This window comes from Salvia splendens, chromosome 3 (genome assembly GCF_004379255.2).
Source record: "Salvia splendens isolate huo1 chromosome 3, SspV2, whole genome shotgun sequence".
Taxonomy (NCBI): Eukaryota; Viridiplantae; Streptophyta; class Magnoliopsida; order Lamiales; family Lamiaceae; genus Salvia; species Salvia splendens.
The window spans coordinates 35,295,471-35,313,646 of NC_056034.1; the positions used below are offsets into that span (position 1 = coordinate 35,295,471).

Consider the following 18,176-nt stretch of genomic DNA (forward strand, 5'->3'; position numbering starts at 1 on the left):
AGAGGGAGTATGTCTTATATAAATAAAATATGGATGTAATCATTCAGAATCACATCATTTGGTATTTATCTGATCTTCTCATTGTTAGTATGTTTTCAACTAAAAATGCCATTAGATTTCTTCATCCTCTCCTCCTACTAAAAGACGTGAATCGAAGAAAAAAAACATTGGTGTTGATGAATTGCAAAATAAAAACAACTAGACATAGGCGACAGACGTAATAAACTGAAAAAAACGTAATGGAAATTAGAAAACAGAGTTACAAGACAACTTGATCTCCCTTTAAACTCCCCCAACCACAGATATTAACAGATCCCTCTCCCTCAAACCTCTCTAACTTGGAAACACATAAACAGAAGTAAAATTACATTTCACTCCGCCATTACTACATAACCTTCCACGACTCCAGCGTCGGGAAGCTGCAAAACGACTCCAACCCAATCGCCGCCGCGCTCGGACCCCCATCCATATACGGCGCCGGCGCCGCGGCGGTTGAGCCATCCAGCAAGGCCGCCGGCGTGTCAAATGACGGCTGCTGCACCCGGCCGAACGCCCTCTGCGGCTCCGGCTTCAGCACCGCCAGCTGCCCGCTGAACCTCACCCCAGTCACCTGCTGCACCATCTGCCGGAAGTTCGCCGGATCCGCCGCGATGAAAGTCGTGGTGGCGCGCTTCGACGCGCGCGACTTCCGCTTCGAGACCCTCCCGCACGGCGGCAGGCTCCGCCGCTGCTTCGATACTGCAGCGTCGTTCTCGGAGCCGCCGGAGGCGGTCGGCGGAGATGGCTTGGCGAAGGCCATCTCGGCGGAGAAGGCGTCGCCGTCGGACGAGGTAGTGGAGATCGACTTCTGCAGAACCTTTGTTAGGGTATCGGTTTCCTTGGTGAAGATGTCGGCGATCCAGGAATCGCCGAATGTGGGGCGGAACATCCACGGCTGCTCCATCGCCATCAAATTATCGGATGCCATTGAAAAAACAACTTGATTTGAGCACCAAACAGGTTTCAATTGTGGTATGAAAAAACTGGATTTGGAAATTAAGTAGCGAGAAGAGAAAGATTGGGTTGGTTTGAGGAGAAAAATTATGTGAATCTGGAGGGAGGGAGAGTGAAGAGAGATGGCGGAAGGAATTACAGAGGGGAGGGGATGGGAGGAGAGTAATAAATAGGGCGGTGAAGAGAGGGTGGAACCGCGTTAGTCGGGACACGCGGCAGCTAGAGATGTACGGAGAGTTAACCGTGGTTTAGTAAAGAGGGATATTTGTCTAGTGGTAATTAGACTGTGATTTTACTGAGCTAATTGAGTAGCTTCACGGCGCAGTGCGTAGCTGATTTGTTGGCTTCACTCGTGGTCCTGCTTTTGTTTGCCTGATTTTGGGCATATTTTCTCACCGTTATAAGACAGTGTCCACAAAAGTGTACAAGTCACTTTTTTACTCCCTTTTGGTAATGGACCTTAGAGCATCTTCAGTGAGCGGATGTCCCACTCGGACATCTCAAAAACACCTTCTGCCACGTTACTAGGACATCCCCTGCACAATCCTCTCTTCCCATCGCCCTTCCCACTAGAACTTTCCGCAATAAAAAAAATCACAATAATGTAATTACGTAAAAACGGAATTATAATTTTGACACGGAATACGGGAAAGCAAAATACGGGCAAAAATACATAGTCATAAAACATAAAAAAAACATAGTTAGAAAAAAAATAAAATACATAGTCATTCAAAAAAAGAAAAATATATAGTCCAATATCCCCTGCTCACTCCGCGCTGTCCTCGTCGCCCGTGCCGCCCCCGTCCCCCGTGCGGGCCCCGTGGCCCGTGCCGGCCCAGTCGTCCCCGCCGCTAATCTCGGCGCCATCATCTCCAATGGGTGGCATCCCCAAATCGCGCCGACATCCATCGATGACATCCTTCAACATCCTCTTGTACACTGGATCGGTCGTGCTATGCCACCTATGCATGGTCCGGACCAAGCTAGTCGTTAACTGCGCGCGGGCGAGTCGGTCGATATCTTCTGAGGGAGTAGTGGCCTCCGATTGGACCTCGAACGACCCGCTGCTGCTTCCTCTAGCCCTCCGCTGCGCAGCCTTTTGCCCAACCGGGCGACGACGGCGGCGAGAGTCTGATTGAGGTAGCGGGGACACTTCGTCGGCTTCTGGGAGCTCGTGCGAACCAGCACTGCTGCTGTATTCACCAGAAGCGTTGATCTTCATCCGCTTCGCCCAGCCCGATTTGACTCCCCCACAAAACTTTGGGGAATCCTTCACCACGAGAAAGGCCTCCCACTGATCGAATTGTTTGAACTTCAAGGCTCTGTCGGGGTATTGAGCAAAGGCACGGTTCCGGACATCCTCCTCGGACATACCGCTGCTTGACTCGGACATACCGTCCTCTTTCCCGTCTCATCCTCATCCTCATCCTCTGCCACCGTTCGCGAGGAAGAGCCCGGGGCTTTCCCCTTGCCCTTGCCACGTCCCTTCCCCCTGACTGGAGATAGCCCCAACTCCTCTAAAGAGAAAGTTTCCAAGCTGGTGAACTGAGTCTCCGGAACATAAGTGGAGGGGGTATCAGTAGACAGCATATCGATAACTGGCCGATAGACATCGTCCGCTTGTGGGCCCCTGCCACCCCCTCCCCCCGGCATCATCCCACCCATCCCCATCCCCGGCCCCGGCATCATCATATTTGAGGTCATGCCCCCCATCCCCATCCCCATCCACATCCCCGGCATCATCATATTTGGGGTCATGCCTCCCCATCCCCGCAGCCCTGGGCATCATACCACCCATCCCACCCATCTAATTGTACATATAAGGGGACATCATCCCACCCATTCCACCCATCCCCGACATTATCGGAACTGTTATCGCATTTCCGCTAACGTTTCCCTCCAGGTCGATGGGAAACGCCGGAGTCTGCGACTCGCTCGTGGCAAGGGAGTTCCTATCGTTGTGCATTAAGTAGAAATGAAATTTGTAGTAAAAGAAGAGAGAAAATTGTTAACACAAGTGGTGCGATTGAAATGAAGTTCAACGAGCCGTATATATAGAGTTTTTAAAAAAATTAATTACCGGACGTCCGACCCACTCCACAATGGCGGACGTCCGCCCGCCCGTCGCCCGCACGTCCGAGGACACCCGACGTCCTCACGGGACGTTCGTATCCGACCTTCGACGCCACAATGGCGGACGTCCCGGTCGCCCGTCGCGGACGTCCGACCGGACGTCCGCCATTGGAGTGGAGATGCTCTTACATTACCCTAACTCATTTCACTCCTATTTATTATCAAATTAATATATAAAAATAAGATTCACATTCCACTAACTTTTTTCACTCATTTTCTGCTATAATATTTTTTAAAACTCGTGCCAAGTCAACTAGTGCCAATTAGTGGGGCACGAATGGAGTAAAATCAATGAAGATACTTCTTCCGTCCCTAAAAATAGAAATATTTGAAACGATAGATTTTAATACAAAATTGGTAAAGATAGAGAGATAGAAAGAAAAATTTATTAGTAGAAGTGACTATCGTCTCATTAGAGAGAAAGAAGTTTATTGAAAAGGAAAATTATTCATTTTTAGGGACAAATAAAAGGGAAGAATTTATGTAGTGGATGGAAAGAGTATAATGTTCTTTTTAGTTAAAGGATGTATGTTACCCCATTAATCTAATTTGCTGACATGTTAAAAATGTTCGTTTGGATTAGTTGCATGGAATGGAAGTGCAACATAATATTGTTACAATTTTTTGCAATAATATAACTACACCACACGTAGAAAGAATTAAACTCAAGATTTCTCAATAAAGAAAATTTTAAAGGAAAACGATTTTGTCACATAAATTAAATCTCTTAAGCCCAATAATCACCTTGTTACTTTCATTTATTGATGTTTGCATAGTACTCCATAATAAATTGATATCAATTCTACTATAGTCTAATCTTACATTAGCCAAGTGTAGGTCCCAATGTGGTTAAGGCCCATGTGGTGTCCCCTTATTTAATCCATTCATTTTTCCGCGTGGGTCCTAAAGAATCTTTTTGAATTTATTCAATACTTTTAGCCGTAAATTTTAATACTAGTAAAAATCTTTTTCCTCTTTTCATGCATCATCATTATATATTTTCTTCGTCCAATGTTACTTGTGACGTTTATTTTCAACACGAAATTTAAGAAAGTTGTGTTTAGTGAGTTAAATAAAGTAGAAGAGAGAGGAGAGAAGGTAAAGTAAAAGAAAGAATAAAGTATGTGTGATTTGATGTTTTATTTTTAACCAAAAAGGGAAATAACTCAAGTAACTTGGGACAACCCAAAATGAAATACGACGTAAGTAATTTGGAACATGGGGAGTATTTTTGTTTGTATTGGAGGATAAGATTTGATAAATCATCCGAGTGACACTTGATAAGTATGATACTCCTATTATTTATAATGTTATTAAATTAAGATTCAATATTACGTGTAGATAATTAATAAGGTGTACATACTGAAATCAAGATTCAATATTAGTAGTTGGGGTCCTGTTCTAATGCTTCTAACATCATAATTCAAAACTATGACTAAATCTACATCCTTAGATTTTAAAATGAGTGGATGAGATTAAAACTCACAAATTTCAATAAATAGTAGACAAAATATCAATTAAAGGGTAATATCGTCATTATGTTATCATAAGATAATTTTAGTGGGTTTTTTTATATCAACATAGTGTATTACAAATATCAACAATATGACATGAAGATATCAACACAAGTACAAGAAAATATCAACACAATTTTATTGATATTTTACATACACTATATTGAGATTTCTTTGTGCATTTGTTGATAAAATCGGCTTACCAAATTTAAAGTTTTGAGATAATTTTGATGAGAGAGAATTTACATTAATACCCTTTAAATTTATTTACTAATTATTCAAATATAAAATATAATACACTTGTCATTATTTTAATCATTGGATCTCTTAATCTAATGACTAAGAATTAATCTTATTTTTGAATTGTTAATTAGTTAAGAATGGATAATAACCCTTACTAATTGACATCCAATTATAGGGGTGAATAAGATTTGTGATTCTTTCAATAGGTTTCCTGATTAATTTCGTGAGTATAAGTAGATAAATTATGAGCAATTTTATTTTTAGGAATGGCAAAGAGAATAATCGACAATGAGCAACTTTCTAGAAGGAAAACAGGGTTGATTTTAATTTTCAAAATCAAAAGAGTGAAGGCGCCAGCAGTGACGTAAGGGTGATTGGGGCGTGACGTATCGAGAAAATTAGGATTGACTTGATAGTTTTGATGCTTTTACACAGTAATCTTGCTTTCATTATCCCAATACACGGACAGGCTTATATCCCAAGACTCTTCCACCTTATCCGGCTCGGCTCGGCTCGGCTCGGCTCATTGTCTTTTTCTTTTGTAGTGTACTTTTGATTTCTCGGATTTATCCTCCAATAAACTTTAGTTATCCATTATTGCTTTTTAGCTGCAATTATTTACTGCAAATAGAGGATTACCAATTATATAATCATGATCAATCCCTTAACAAAATAATTGTCTCAACAAATAAATAAATAATACTCCCTTCGTCCCACAATAAAAATCACATTTTATTATTTTGATTCGTCTCACAATAAAAGTCATATTTCAATGTTATCATAAATAGTAGGTAGGTCTCACATTCTACTAACTGATCCCTCCGTTCACATTTTATTATCAAATTAATATAAAAAAATGGACTAAATATTCTAGTACCTTTCCAACTTATTATTCTTTAAATTTCTTAAATCTTGTACTCACACCAAATGTAACTTTTATTATGCAAAAAAAATACTTCTTTTAACAAATAAATATTCAAATTGTTTATATTCAGTTGAAAAGCCACAGAAATTGTTGGTTCAGTCCAAACGCTCGTCTGTGTATACTTATTTTTGAAATTGTATAATTTTATTATACAGAGCAGACTACGTTATCTCAATCTTTAAGTTGTCTCAGCACATTGCTAAACGAATCATTCAAAGTATTGATTAAAATTACATCTCGGTCCTAATATAGAGACATTTCATTTGAGTACAAGAATTAAAAATTACTCCAAATAAAGAAAAGATAAAGAGCTATGAGATAAAAGTGCTGTGAGATAAAATAAATCAGTTTAAGTATGATAGATTTAATGTGTATTTTTAGAAAAAAAATTAATTATTCAACTATATAGTTGGACATCCAAATAATGAATAGTTGAATACAGTTCAGTTAGTACAATATAACAGAATGTGATTGTATTTTATGGAAAACTAATTGACTCACACATGCCTTAAGCAAAATGTAATGCTTAATAAATGAGAATAGCGAGCTACACGAGTGAATTTGAATCAAATAAAGCATGATATCTTATTATCTTATACTAATAATATAGTAAGGTTAGCAGAAAATGATAGTATTTCAGACTTTTCGGTTCACATCTCCTGAACTAGCTAATTTAAAAATCACTCGTAACATATGCTCAAACTGTATCATACGTCACCATTTAATCAGTGAACTTTTAAAAATATCAATAAATCAAATGCAACAAAACTTAATTAATAAAATGTGGAGTAAATAATATCGTTCGAACTCGTAATCTCTCTCTAATCGCCTATAATCTCGCGCACTCCAATAGTTATGTCTCACAAAACATGCTTTGATTTCATATTTCACAAAATTATGCTTATAATTTATTGTTATCGAAACTCAGCTCTTTTATATTGAAAATAAAAAAAAAGTAGATTGAATATAGAGTACAATTATATTTTCACTTTGAATTTTTTTCAACGCCCATATGATATTTCATAGAGTACTATATATAGTACTCAGATTTATACTCTCAAAATTAACTAAAGAACAAGAGTAACATTATTTGACAGTTGTAATCCTATGTACGTATATCATCATTAAATTCACACGAAAATCATACTACGACTTTAGGGGACGATGAATCTATAAATTGATCATCATGGCATTTGGAATGATTCGGGTTGTTATTAATTATTTGAAACAAGAATAAAATAAGATGAATAAAAAAACCGTTCAACATCAGAAATAGAAAGTTTTCAATTATTTAAAATTCTGCGATTTTACCTAACGTAAATTAAAGATGCCAATAAATATATTATATATACAAAACAATACTTAAAAGTTAAAACTAATATTGTATTAAGTATTAATGTCCATTCTATAAACAGAGAGTTCTTTCTAGGGATCCAATATCTACCGATCACCTTAATCCCGAGCTATGTGATCATTGTTTGCTGCTTAATTAATGGGATATGCCTTATTAATTATTAATCAACATCTATGATAAGCGTGGACCACTATTGACATGACATATAATTGCTACTCCAAAAATGATTATAACTTATGTTTATTTTCAATTTGTGAGAGATCAGCATCGTTTGCGATGCACAAATAAAAATAATAACGGGTTTACTTTACGATTTATTTGGTCACGTCATATATTGCTACTTTTGAGAAAACCGCATGACCTACTTGGTATAATAAAAATCACATGATAATCATATTAAGTTATATACATACTCATATTGAATACGGTTAGTCATACTTTATAAATTGAACTTTCAAGTTTTATACTATCATCTAACTCGACTAACTTTATAAATTGAACTTTCAAGTTTTATACTATCATCTAACTCCAATTAATATTTTACACAGCACTTGGATAAATTCCAAGCAATGTCAAGTTTTCGTCAAGTTTGTAATTAATTTATAGTCATACTTCCTCTGTCCAGCCATAAACGAATCCACTTCTATTTTAAGAGTTAAAGTAAAGAGAGTAAAGTATGAGAGAGGAAGTAGTAGAGGAGTGAAAAAATAAAGTAAGAAAGAAGATTTTTTTGCTTAAAAGAGAAAATCACTTATTTATGGTGAAACATTCCGAAAAGGAAAGTGACTCGCTTATGGTGGAACGGAGGGAGTATTAATTGTTTACGAGATTAATGATTTCATTCGATAGATGCATGATTGTTGTAGGCTATTTCAAAATGAAGGTTTTCACATATTACACTTGCTTAATGCTAGGGAAGTGACAATAGCATTTCTTTGGTCTATTTTGAAAAAATTCGTCTCTGATTCAACTAAAATTGTTTAATAAAATGTCAAACAAACGAATTTTGTTATAAAACTATTAAATATTAGCCACAAACTTGACATTGTTTTGGCTGCTGAATATAATTAATAAATAATTCAGACTATAAAAATATAAAATTGAAATTGATATTATAAATTAAAATTTGCTAAAAATTGTGGCTATAATAACTAAACCAATTTAATATTGTAAAAGAACGTACAGTCATTCTAAACTACTACCACTAGGCACTAGTACTACGGGCATCCGCAATGCGTCTCGCCTCCATCTCGGTCTCGTCTCCCAGAGACGAGATCGCAGCGAGACGGCGATGCAGCCATCCATCTCGGTCTCGTCTCGGTGGGCGTCTCGGCCCAGCGGGTTGGTTGGCGAGACGTCTCGCCACGCCCCAGCGCCACGTGGCGAGCGCTGGCGCTAGGCGTGATGCCCACTCGTCGGCCCACGAGTGGGCGTCGTTTATTTCCGTTGAAAATGTGTTTTATTTTGTTTTTTTTCAAAAATTCAGAAAAAATTCGAAAAATAAAAAAAATCTCAAAATTATACTAGCCGTTTATAGCCGTTTTTACAAATTTTTATTTTTTTTTGTATTTTTTTAAGCCCCCAATCACTTCTATAAATATAAAATCATTTCCACAAATTAATCCACAAAAAAAACTCTATATTCTCACTCAAACACTCCCAAACACTCTACATTCTTCATCTCAAAACATTACTCTTCTCCCAAATTTAATCCATTCATGGATCCATTTGAGCAAATGCGTTGAATAATGGAAGAATCGCTAGAAGAAGATCGACGTAGGGAGGTGGAGGAGGCCGCGCCGCCTCAAAGGCGATCCCGGATTTACATCCATCGTAACCGGGAGGAAGCCGCCGTAAGGTTGGTACGCGATTACTTCTGTGAGAACCCGGTATGGGGAGAGACCTACTTTCGTCACAGTTTCCGCATGCGGAAACGACTATTTCTGCATATCGCAAATACATTGCAGCCCGGGAAGAGTACTTCCAAGAAGGGTTCGACGCCGTTGGCCATCCCAGTCACACGACGCTCCAAAAATGTACTGCAGCAATCCGTCAGCTTGCTACTGGACAAACGACGGATGTGTTCGACGAATACCTGCACATTGGGGAAAGCACTGGGAGAATGTGTTTGATGAACTTCTGCAAAGGCGTCCGGGCAGCCTTCACCGACGAATTTCTCCTGAAGCCAAGCACCGCAGATTGTCAGTTTCTGCTCCGACTTCACGAAGAAGTGCACGGATTATCCGGGATGCTTGGCAGCGTCGATTGCATGTATTGGCAATGGAAGAATTGCCTTGTGGCGTGGAGGGGGTCATACACGAGCAGCCACAAAGGCACCCACCCTACCGTTATACTCGAGGCCGTTGCCTACTACCGGCTATGGATTTGGCATGATCATTTTGGGTCCCCGGATCGAACAACGACGTCAACGTGCTCAACCAATCCGACCTCTTCAGCGAAGTTTTGAATGGTAAAGCGCCGGCCATCAACTTCATCGCTAACAACCGCCAGTATAAAATGGGGCACTATCTTGCCGACGACATCTATCTGAAGTGGCCAACCTTCGTGAAGACGTTCAACAGGCCGATGAACGGAAAACATGCTCTTTTAGCGCCGAAGCAAGAGGCCGCTCGCAAGGATGTGGAGAGAGCGTTCGGGGTTCTCCAAGCTCGATTCAACATTATCAAAGCCCCGGCTCGTACGTGGTTTATGGAGAATATGGTCAACATCATGTATACGTGCATATTCTTGCACAACATGATTGTCGCCGACGAAGGACCTGAGGCGGGAAATTGGTTCGACCCGGGAAGCTCTACCGCAAGTAGTCCGCCTCGCAGTGGAGTGCATCCGTCTTTGCAAGAGCGACTGTCTGTTCGGGCAAGGACACGTGATTCTACCGCCCACACCCAACTCCGGAGGATCTAATGGAGCACATTTGGGTAAAATTTGGCAACCAGTACACGCACATGATCGTCATTAGACAACTCTTTCTTCTACTTCTTTGAGTTGTGAGATTTTGAATTTAGAGAGAGTGAGCAGAATAAATTAAATTATGTATTTTTAGAACATTTTCACCATACATTACACTACAACTAAAGACCGTTTCAATTACCCTTTTTTCTCTCTCATACTTTACAAATTTCATATTAAAACTCATATTATCCATCGAATATTAAAGTTACATATATTAGGATATACAGTTTATTTAATTTGTTGGAATGGACTCAAAATGTCTCCATAAAGACCATAACGGATCCCAAATACGCAAAGCCTGTAATATCAAGCCCAATTGTTGGCCCAATTCACACTTTTCTATTGGAAAATCCGAACCAAATTCCAAAACACAGCAATTGGATTTCCGGCGAAATTGGAAAATGAGAAGCGCCGTCGATCTCTGCCTCAGAAGTTTACGCCGTATGCTATGGAGGAACGAGAGATCCTACTGTACTGACCACAGCACTGGAGTCAAAATTTTTGACCGTAATCTCAAGCGCAAACAAGTTCGGAGCAACAATTTCCTCTTTCAAATTTACTTGCTAATCGACATGGTACATTGAATTTTACTTCACCTAATTTTTTTTCCTAATAATGCTCAATGTACAGCGCGATAGAGCCGCGTGGTTATTGCGCCCCGGGGATTCTTTGGTGGATGCAGTAGCTGAGAATTTGCTGGATCGGCTAGAGGTGATTTTTTTTCAAATGAAACTTTTACTTTGTATGACTTATAATTCTCATTTTGATCACACTGATTCTAACACTAATTGAGAATCGTAGTGTTTTTTTAAGCTGAAAAATATTGTTAAACGATAGACATTTGCTTGCACACTGCTCCAAAAATATCCGTTTCCTGCGTATCCATTTTTTGGCCAAAATGGACATAGCTATTCTTGTCAAAAAGTGGATAGTTTGAGCTTCTACTAAATACTATAGTACTATTGTTCGGGATATTTTTGATAAAGCATGTACAGTTTAGGGTTTTAAGTGAAATTTACCCTAGTTTTAAATACTCCCTTCGTCCCCAAAGAGTATGAACAATGAGTTCGGCACGAGTTTTTATAAATAAGAGGAAAATTAAGAGAGAGAGAGAAATGGTAGTGGAAATAATGTTAGTGGAGAGTGAGGTCAATATTATTGTAATGGTATAAGTTGTTAGGGTAATTAATGGTATAAGGAGTAAATAAAATGATGTGTAGGGGCAATGTGTTGTTTGAATTATAGTTCATACTCTTTGGGGACGGAGGGAGTAACATTCTTGAAATGTGTTGTGTTGTGTCGTGCTGTGAAGCTAGCTGACATTCTGAGGGGAAATGCAACCTCTAAACTAAGAACTTTGTTTGAAGTTTGAACCTTAGGCTTAAAGTGGCTACTGGGTTAATGTTAAAGTAAATTCTATAATTGTTGTTGCCTTGTCTTTATGTTTTTGCATTGGCATTTACTCATTAATGTTGTTTAAGCTTTCTTGAATATGTTGAACCAACCATGATGAGTTACAACCAGTTTCATGATCTTGCATGTAATTAAGTGCTCCTTTTCTGCAGACCTTTTGATTAGTAGCTATATCTCCTAATTATCGGATTTGGGAACAGAACTATGATTCTAGATTGGTTGCTCGTACACAATAATGTGCTATGTCTTCAGAAGATTATTGTCTGTCCTTGTGTTGGACTTTCCTAATGTATGGTTTCTGGAAATGTGCTTATGTACTGTTCTAAGGTGCTCCTACATATTCTACACATATCTTGAATGGTAATAGTTTGAGGAGATTTCCTGAAAGTTCCATATTGGTTTACCATCTGTTGCTGTAGGACTGTAAAAAGACATTTCCTTCAGCATTATGTATGGGTGGTTCTCTGGAAGCAATTAGGCGGTTGTTGAATGGACGTGGTGAGAGTTAAATTTTGTCAGTCTTGTTCATTTCTTTTCAGTGTGGGGTCTGTGAATGTATATTCCGCATTACCAGTGGCACTTCTCAACTTAAAACTTGGAGTTAGGGGAGTTCAGTATCTCAAGTTAAAATTTTGGCTTGATTTTTTCAAAGAACAGAGGAGTGTTTCTATTCTTTCAGGTGGTATCAAAAAGCTTACGATGATGGATACTTCAGTTGATATGGTGAAATTATGTGAGCAGGCTGAACAAAATTCACCAAACAAAAATGTTGAAACATCTTTCATTGTTGCTGACGAAGAATATTTGCCTGTGAAGGAAAGGTATGCACAATGGTCTATTTTCTTTGCATCTTATAATTCTTATTACCTTTACAAATCATCGTAAAAAAAAAAAATCATAACTAGCTCAATACGTTTTTAATGATTATTTAGTTCCCTGGACCTGGTTATTAGTTGCTTGGGCCTTCATTGGACGAATGATCTCCCAGGTGCCATGATACAGGTAATGCATGTGCATCAATAATCTAAGTTATTGTGGTCATCATCAGTTCTTAGGCCTTCTCCAACCGTTTACACCAAGCTCAAACTCATTTTTGAGTATATGTCACAACAAAAAGTAATTTTACTCCACCATTCACATCAAACTCAACACAACACCATTTTTGAGTATATGTCTCACATAGTTTTTGCAATAGCTGCAGTACACACCCATATTTGGTGTTGTTCCGTAGAAAAACGCAAAAATGGGTTTGAGTGTGCAGTATGATTGGAGAATTTTTCTACATAAAAAATGAGATTTAGTGTATGATTGGAGATGATCTAATGAACTCCTCTAATTTACTTATTTTCTTACAATTCTCATCAAAATGACAAAATCATTTGCTTAATTCTACTTGTTGCAGAGTAAATTGTCTCTTAAGCCCGATGGGCTATTTCTGGGAGCTATTCTTGGAGGAGAGACTTTAAGGTTACATCTTCGAGTTGTTTGTATGTGTTGGAGCTCTTTGTTTAGTGAAAGGCCTTAGTTTTTTTTTTCTTACAGAGAGCTGAGAATAGCGTGCACTGTGGCTCAAATGGAACGTGAAGGAGGAATAAGTCCTCGGTTGTCACCTTTGGCCCAAGTATTTCTTAGCTAATCTTATGCTATGTAGATTGTTCTAGTTGTTTTTTTTGTTCTCACAAGTCTTGATATTGATAACAGGTTCAACAATCCCGAAGTATTTGTTCTTGTAAAACATCATGAACATTAGCATGTCTTCATCAGTATATTTCATATTTGGGTGCTGTTTAGTCTAGCTCATAGTTTACATTCGTGGATCTCTCTTCATGAACAACACAAACAAAATGATTCTCCATCTGTCCACTAAGAGGTCAAAGAATTGCCTTATTAGGCGTTCACATAGAATGTGCAACTTTTTGACCAGGCATTCTTATAATTTACCCTCACAATAATACTCCTTATACAAAAGAAACTACCAATTTTCCCACCATTTTAACCTACTATATGTCCTTGATGGGGACACTTATTCCTAGCCAAATATCTACCCAACATTTTACTAGAATTCACATCATCAATGTTGCACCATCTTGGTGGACAGAGGGAGCAATATATATTTTTACTGTCTTGTAATTTAAAGCATTCCTTATTTGATTTTATAGGTACGTGATGCAGGAAATCTTTTAACTAGGGCAGGATTCACCCTTCCTGGAGTTGATGTAGATGAATATACTGTGAGATATAACAGCGGTATGTGATATATTTGATGGTTTTCGGGATCTATTGCTTGAGAGTAACTACTTTAGGTAGTCAAATATATTCACTTACTTGAAAATTCTGGTGTCTTGTGAACTCCCCAGTTTGTTCTTCGGTTTATCGTTCATTAGTTGATAATGGATCTTGGAATCTGACTGTATTTATGTAAAGATGTAGTATGGTCGTGGGATATTGTAGCAAAGTAGTGTGTAAATTGTAAATATTTTTATTATTTGAGTTTATCTTTGGACATACGTAATTTGCTCTTTACTCATTTGTTCAAGGTAGCTCTGGAGTTGATAGAACATCTTCGAACTATGGGTGAAACTAACGCTCTGTTACAAAGGAACACAGTAAGATTTTTTCACTGTTATACGTTTTCTGAATTGGGTGATATTCTTCTTTAATGTCTTTAAGAAGGATAAGTTAAGCTTCAAGATAGTCCTTCTTCGTCACTCTAATATTTCATCTAAAATTAAACTGAATCAGAGTCTAAAGAGGGATACTGCATTGGCAACAGCAGCTATTTACGAATCGATGTTTGGTACCGAAGATGGCACCATCCCAGCAACATTCCAGGTAACTTCAAACAGTTAATTATAAAACTCATGCAACCAAAACCGCATCTATTAGTTCAGGGAGCCTCAACTAGTCTACACTTATCCACCAGAAGCTACGGAATCACTTTTGAAGTTAAAGAAAATTGTTAAAAAAAATCACCCACAAGTGTCTGCCTGTAAACTGGATGACAGAGAGGATAAAATCTCATTTTAAATGGCATAACATGATTTGTAAATGGCATTGAACCAGATGAGTTCACTACTGTGTTTATATATTACTTGAGCACCACAGTTATCCCCTTCCTGCACTCATGCTAGTTTGCAGGGTTTTCCGGGAAAACTCTCTCCCTCTTTTCGTGGGCTTGATTGCATAACTCATTTCAGGTCATATTTATGACTGGGTGGAGGGAGCACCCATCACAGCAAAGAGCTAAGAAGAGAGGATCTGCCACAGTATCTTTTAAGGACATCCAGAAGGAGTTTGGCGGAGGTACTTAGTGTGTCGACAAAGGAAGTTTTGTTTGAGAAGAAGAAAGCTTGTTCGAGGTTTTAGGGTAGGGTTAATTGGGCTATGGAGTTCACAGATGAAGAAAAATAAGAAGAAAAAGAACGAAAAACGAGAACTTGAGATAATTGAACCAACTATTTCTTCTGTGTATGGACTATGGAATTCTTTCCTCTGATGTTGTAATAAATTGATAATCTATACTAGTAGTGAGTAGGATAGTATATACTGCGTTTATCCTATGCATTTGGAGGGTTGTAAGCATAACGTGATGGGCCATTTGCTATGTTGTAATTGCATCATCATTAATTTGTTGTAATAAATTAATGATCCATTTGTTATAGTGCATTTGGAGACTTCCTATTTCACATTTTATATTTGGATTTCTTAAAAATATAATGGGAAGATGGAAGTTTGTATACATGCGTGATAAAGAAAAGGTTTTGTTTGTGCCTTCCACATGCCTTCTTGCTCTTATTCCCTTCTGTGGGATTCTTTTCTTCATCATTATTCTTGAGGTAAATTCTTTATAAGATTATTTAGTTTTTATATTTTGCTATAATTTCTTGTGGTTCTCATTCTTTTGAAAAAGATTAATGGAATATGAATTTTATTTTTATATACTGCTTCTATCTCTTAAAAATAGAAGCTTTTGAAACGATATGAGTTTTAATACACAATTGGTAAAATAAGAAATATTAATAGTGGAGAATGAATTTTACCTTAGTAGAGAGAATAAAATTTTCTAAAATAGAAAATTTCTAATTTAAAGGGGTAGAGCAAATAGAAATAATTTATTATCAAATACAAGAAAATTAATGGAAAATGTGATCCATTACCAAATATAAAAAAACAAATAAGACAATTATTTATGGACAAACAAAAATGGCACATTGGGACGATTAATGCCGGACAAATGAATTAATAAATCGAGAGTAACTTTCCAATAGTAGTATAGGACTAATATCGGAGAGTAGAAAAATTGATAATTGAAGTAAAACGATGTTGTTTTATACTAAACAATATGATGTCAAAATGGTTTTATAATTGGATAGTGTTAGTAGTATATGTAAAAGAAAGCTCATGAATGGTAACCATATTCCATATGTAGGTAAGGCAATGAAGTGAGAGATAGATAGGCCTATGATTATGATTTGGGGGATTGTCGGCATACATGTAACCCCCTGTATGTGATCTCAAACACAGTCCCATCATCCGACCTTTGTATCTGCTTCTTTGCCCCACAACAAGTACTACCTTTTAAACTGCATCTGTAATACTCTCTGCGTATCAAATATTTTTTCATTACACTTATAATATACCCTCCTCAAATGCAGTGTTATTTAGTGTTAAAAGATAAAAAAAAAAAAAGTATAACCAGAAGTGACCTTGGATATTTGGAACCAAGGATTTCTTTTCGGCCGTACCTCCTCCAACTATATCCATCCTCGGGTGGCACTGATGAGTCTCCAGATACCTTACCTGTGCTACTTTTCCTACAAAGCCAAGCCAGGTGTGGTTAATAAGAATGGTGTTACTGTATGATTTGTGGTTGACAAATCAATCACCTTTTGAGACTTGCAGTTGCAGGAGGATCTGATAACGATGATATCCCTGAGTCTGAGTGACATTGTTGCTGTGGATTACGACCAGTAAGAATGAATAGAGCCTCTTCATGAGAAGACAACATTTTGTCCAAAACTCCATTGTTTGAATTACAAAAACAAGAGTCTTTGAGCTGTTTCACTTGCTCCATCCCTTTGCTGATCTCACTAACTAATGAATTCAACAACTCAACACGCTCACTTTCCATCCTATCACACTATCCAATCATTAAACCAAGTTCCAAATTTCATGTGGAATTCATATTTAATGCAAATTTGGTAACTAGTAGTAACAGAAAAATAAAATGATTGGAGCGTTATTATTAGTGGAGAATAAGGTCCAAAGAGAAAAACTTGTCAAAAATAAAAATATGATAATTTTGTGGAAAGTACTAAAGAAGACTATATTTATTTACAAACCATTATATTTATACCCAACAACATTTTTTCTAATGGTAGGCAACAACTACTTCAACAGGATGAGAAAGGAAACAAAAATAGCTGTTTGATTTCTTTATTTACTACTCGTCTACTCCTACCATTTTACCTCTGTTTCAGTTCAGCAGATATCACATAAATTTAACACAGTTATAAGATAAAAATTGAACTCAGCATAAGCAAAGCAAGATAGGCAAAACACGGATCCAAAGCGGATAAGTTTATCTTCTTCAAACATTTCATGAAATCGAAGATATAGATAGTGGTGAAATCGAAGATGAAGAACCTGAAAATTTCGAGAAGAAGACTCTTGAAAACTGCTACTCAACCAGAGAAGATAATGGAGCGTCAATCTTAAAGTCAATAAATTGTCCAGTTTTGCTTCCATTATTTGCAGTGTATACTACTCGCTCCCACCGTCCCTTTTTAGGAGTCCCGGTTTATCAATTTTATGTGTTCCACTTTAAGAGTTTCGGATGAAATATTCCTTAAATGGTAATAGGCCTTATGTTGGTTTCTGGGGATTACAAAAGATAACAAAATCGGGCGTAATACAACCCAAAAGAAGAAATACAGAAGATGAAACTGAACTACAAAGAAAATTACAGAATTCGAAACGGTAACCGTGAACTAAGTTTAGCAGTCGAGGAGGCCTCTTCCCGCAAGACGAGATACGCCCCGGTAGTGCTCTTCGGTTTGGCGTGTCGTCCCCAAAGGTAAAACGGCTGCGTCTCTATTGATGCAACACCGCAATCAGTAGAGCTCCGGCGAACGGTATGGAGGAGAGAACAGAGCTTCGACAGAAAGACAATGCAGAGAGAGAGAGAGAGAGAGAGCTTATGATGCAGAATGCTTGTATGTGTGTCTCCTAATGCAGTGGTATGGCTAGCCTATTTATAGGCCAAGCCACCATGCAGGGTCAACCAGCCATTGAAGGCTCATCATGGCAATTCGTAACCGACGTCGGTTATAGGCGTGTGGCTGGAGTGTGCCACCCGTGTGTGGAGCGTGTGGATTTCTCACGTGGCAGCCGTGACTGTGCCTCGCTTGACGACGTGTCAAGCCACTTGGATTGCTGACTCGGCGGTGGTCTAAAAAGAATAGTTTGGGCCAAGCACCAAGCCCAAAGACCACCCAAAGACCAATTGCCAAGATCCAAGATCAAGATCGGGATCGGGCCCGAGGACCGCGAGCGCGAGCACGGGCACGGGCTCGGGCTCGGGCGGGCGGGCGGCGGGCAGCGGCGCGCGTGTGCGCGCGTGTGGGCT

At 38.4% G+C, this 18,176-nt stretch overlaps 3 protein-coding genes across 6 annotated transcripts; 1 reads left to right on the plus strand and 2 right to left on the minus strand.

Annotated features, from left to right (window-relative positions):
- Window positions 1-218: 218 nt before the first annotated feature.
- On the minus strand, window positions 219-1,141 carry LOC121793412 (calmodulin-binding protein 25-like). The gene has a single exon (XM_042191419.1). The coding sequence runs from the start codon at window positions 965-967 to the stop codon at window positions 386-388; it is 582 nt and encodes a 193-aa protein (XP_042047353.1). The 5' UTR covers window positions 968-1,141; the 3' UTR covers window positions 219-385.
- A 9,356-nt stretch (window positions 1,142-10,497) lies between these two features.
- LOC121797380 (putative methyltransferase At1g22800, mitochondrial) lies at window positions 10,498-15,241 on the plus strand. The gene is made up of 11 exons (XM_042196134.1): window positions 10,498-10,662; window positions 10,766-10,846; window positions 11,968-12,046; window positions 12,228-12,369; window positions 12,481-12,550; window positions 12,951-13,015; window positions 13,091-13,169; window positions 13,708-13,795; window positions 14,090-14,154; window positions 14,291-14,380; window positions 14,746-15,241. Exons 1-11 carry the CDS (start codon window positions 10,537-10,539, stop codon window positions 14,857-14,859), a joined length of 999 nt encoding a protein of 332 aa, XP_042052068.1. The 5' UTR covers window positions 10,498-10,536; the 3' UTR covers window positions 14,860-15,241.
- A 614-nt stretch (window positions 15,242-15,855) lies between these two features.
- On the minus strand, window positions 15,856-17,282 carry LOC121793549 (probable WRKY transcription factor 30). Of its 4 annotated transcripts, none has more exons than XM_042191575.1 (4): window positions 17,195-17,282; window positions 16,435-16,680; window positions 16,255-16,362; window positions 15,856-16,149 (listed from the first exon to the last, which is right to left on the minus strand). In XM_042191575.1, exons 2-4 carry the CDS (start codon window positions 16,677-16,679, stop codon window positions 16,014-16,016), a joined length of 489 nt encoding a protein of 162 aa, XP_042047509.1. In that variant the 5' UTR covers window position 16,680; window positions 17,195-17,282; the 3' UTR covers window positions 15,856-16,013. The 4 variants fall into 4 exon arrangements, with proteins under 4 accessions (XP_042047509.1, XP_042047512.1, XP_042047510.1 ...); XM_042191578.1 differs by having other exon boundaries at window positions 16,435-16,642; window positions 17,195-17,259; XM_042191576.1 differs by having other exon boundaries at window positions 16,435-16,688; window positions 17,195-17,248.
- Window positions 17,283-18,176: the final 894 nt, after the last annotated feature.

Excerpts from the sequence above, each read along its gene's own strand:
- LOC121793412 (XM_042191419.1), bottom strand. The coding sequence starts at position 967 with ATGGCATCCGATAATTTGATGGCGATGGAGCAGCCGTGGATGTTCCGC.
- LOC121793549 (XM_042191575.1), bottom strand. The coding sequence starts at position 16,679 with ATGGAAAGTGAGCGTGTTGAGTTGTTGAATTCATTAGTTAGTGAGATC. Across the intron at positions 16,363-16,434 it reads GCAACTGCAAGTCTCAAAAG|GAAAAGTAGCACAGGTAAGG; the intron begins GTGATTGATTTG and ends TTGGCTTTGTAG. Across the intron at positions 16,150-16,254 it reads CTTGGTTCCAAATATCCAAG|AGAGTATTACAGATGCAGTT; the intron begins GTCACTTCTGGT and ends TTTGATACGCAG.
- LOC121797380 (XM_042196134.1), top strand. The coding sequence starts at position 10,537 with ATGAGAAGCGCCGTCGATCTCTGCCTCAGAAGTTTACGCCGTATGCTA. Across the intron at positions 10,663-10,765 it reads GTAATCTCAAGCGCAAACAA|CGCGATAGAGCCGCGTGGTT; the intron begins GTTCGGAGCAAC and ends CTCAATGTACAG. Across the intron at positions 13,170-13,707 it reads GGTTGTCACCTTTGGCCCAA|GTACGTGATGCAGGAAATCT; the intron begins GTATTTCTTAGC and ends TTGATTTTATAG.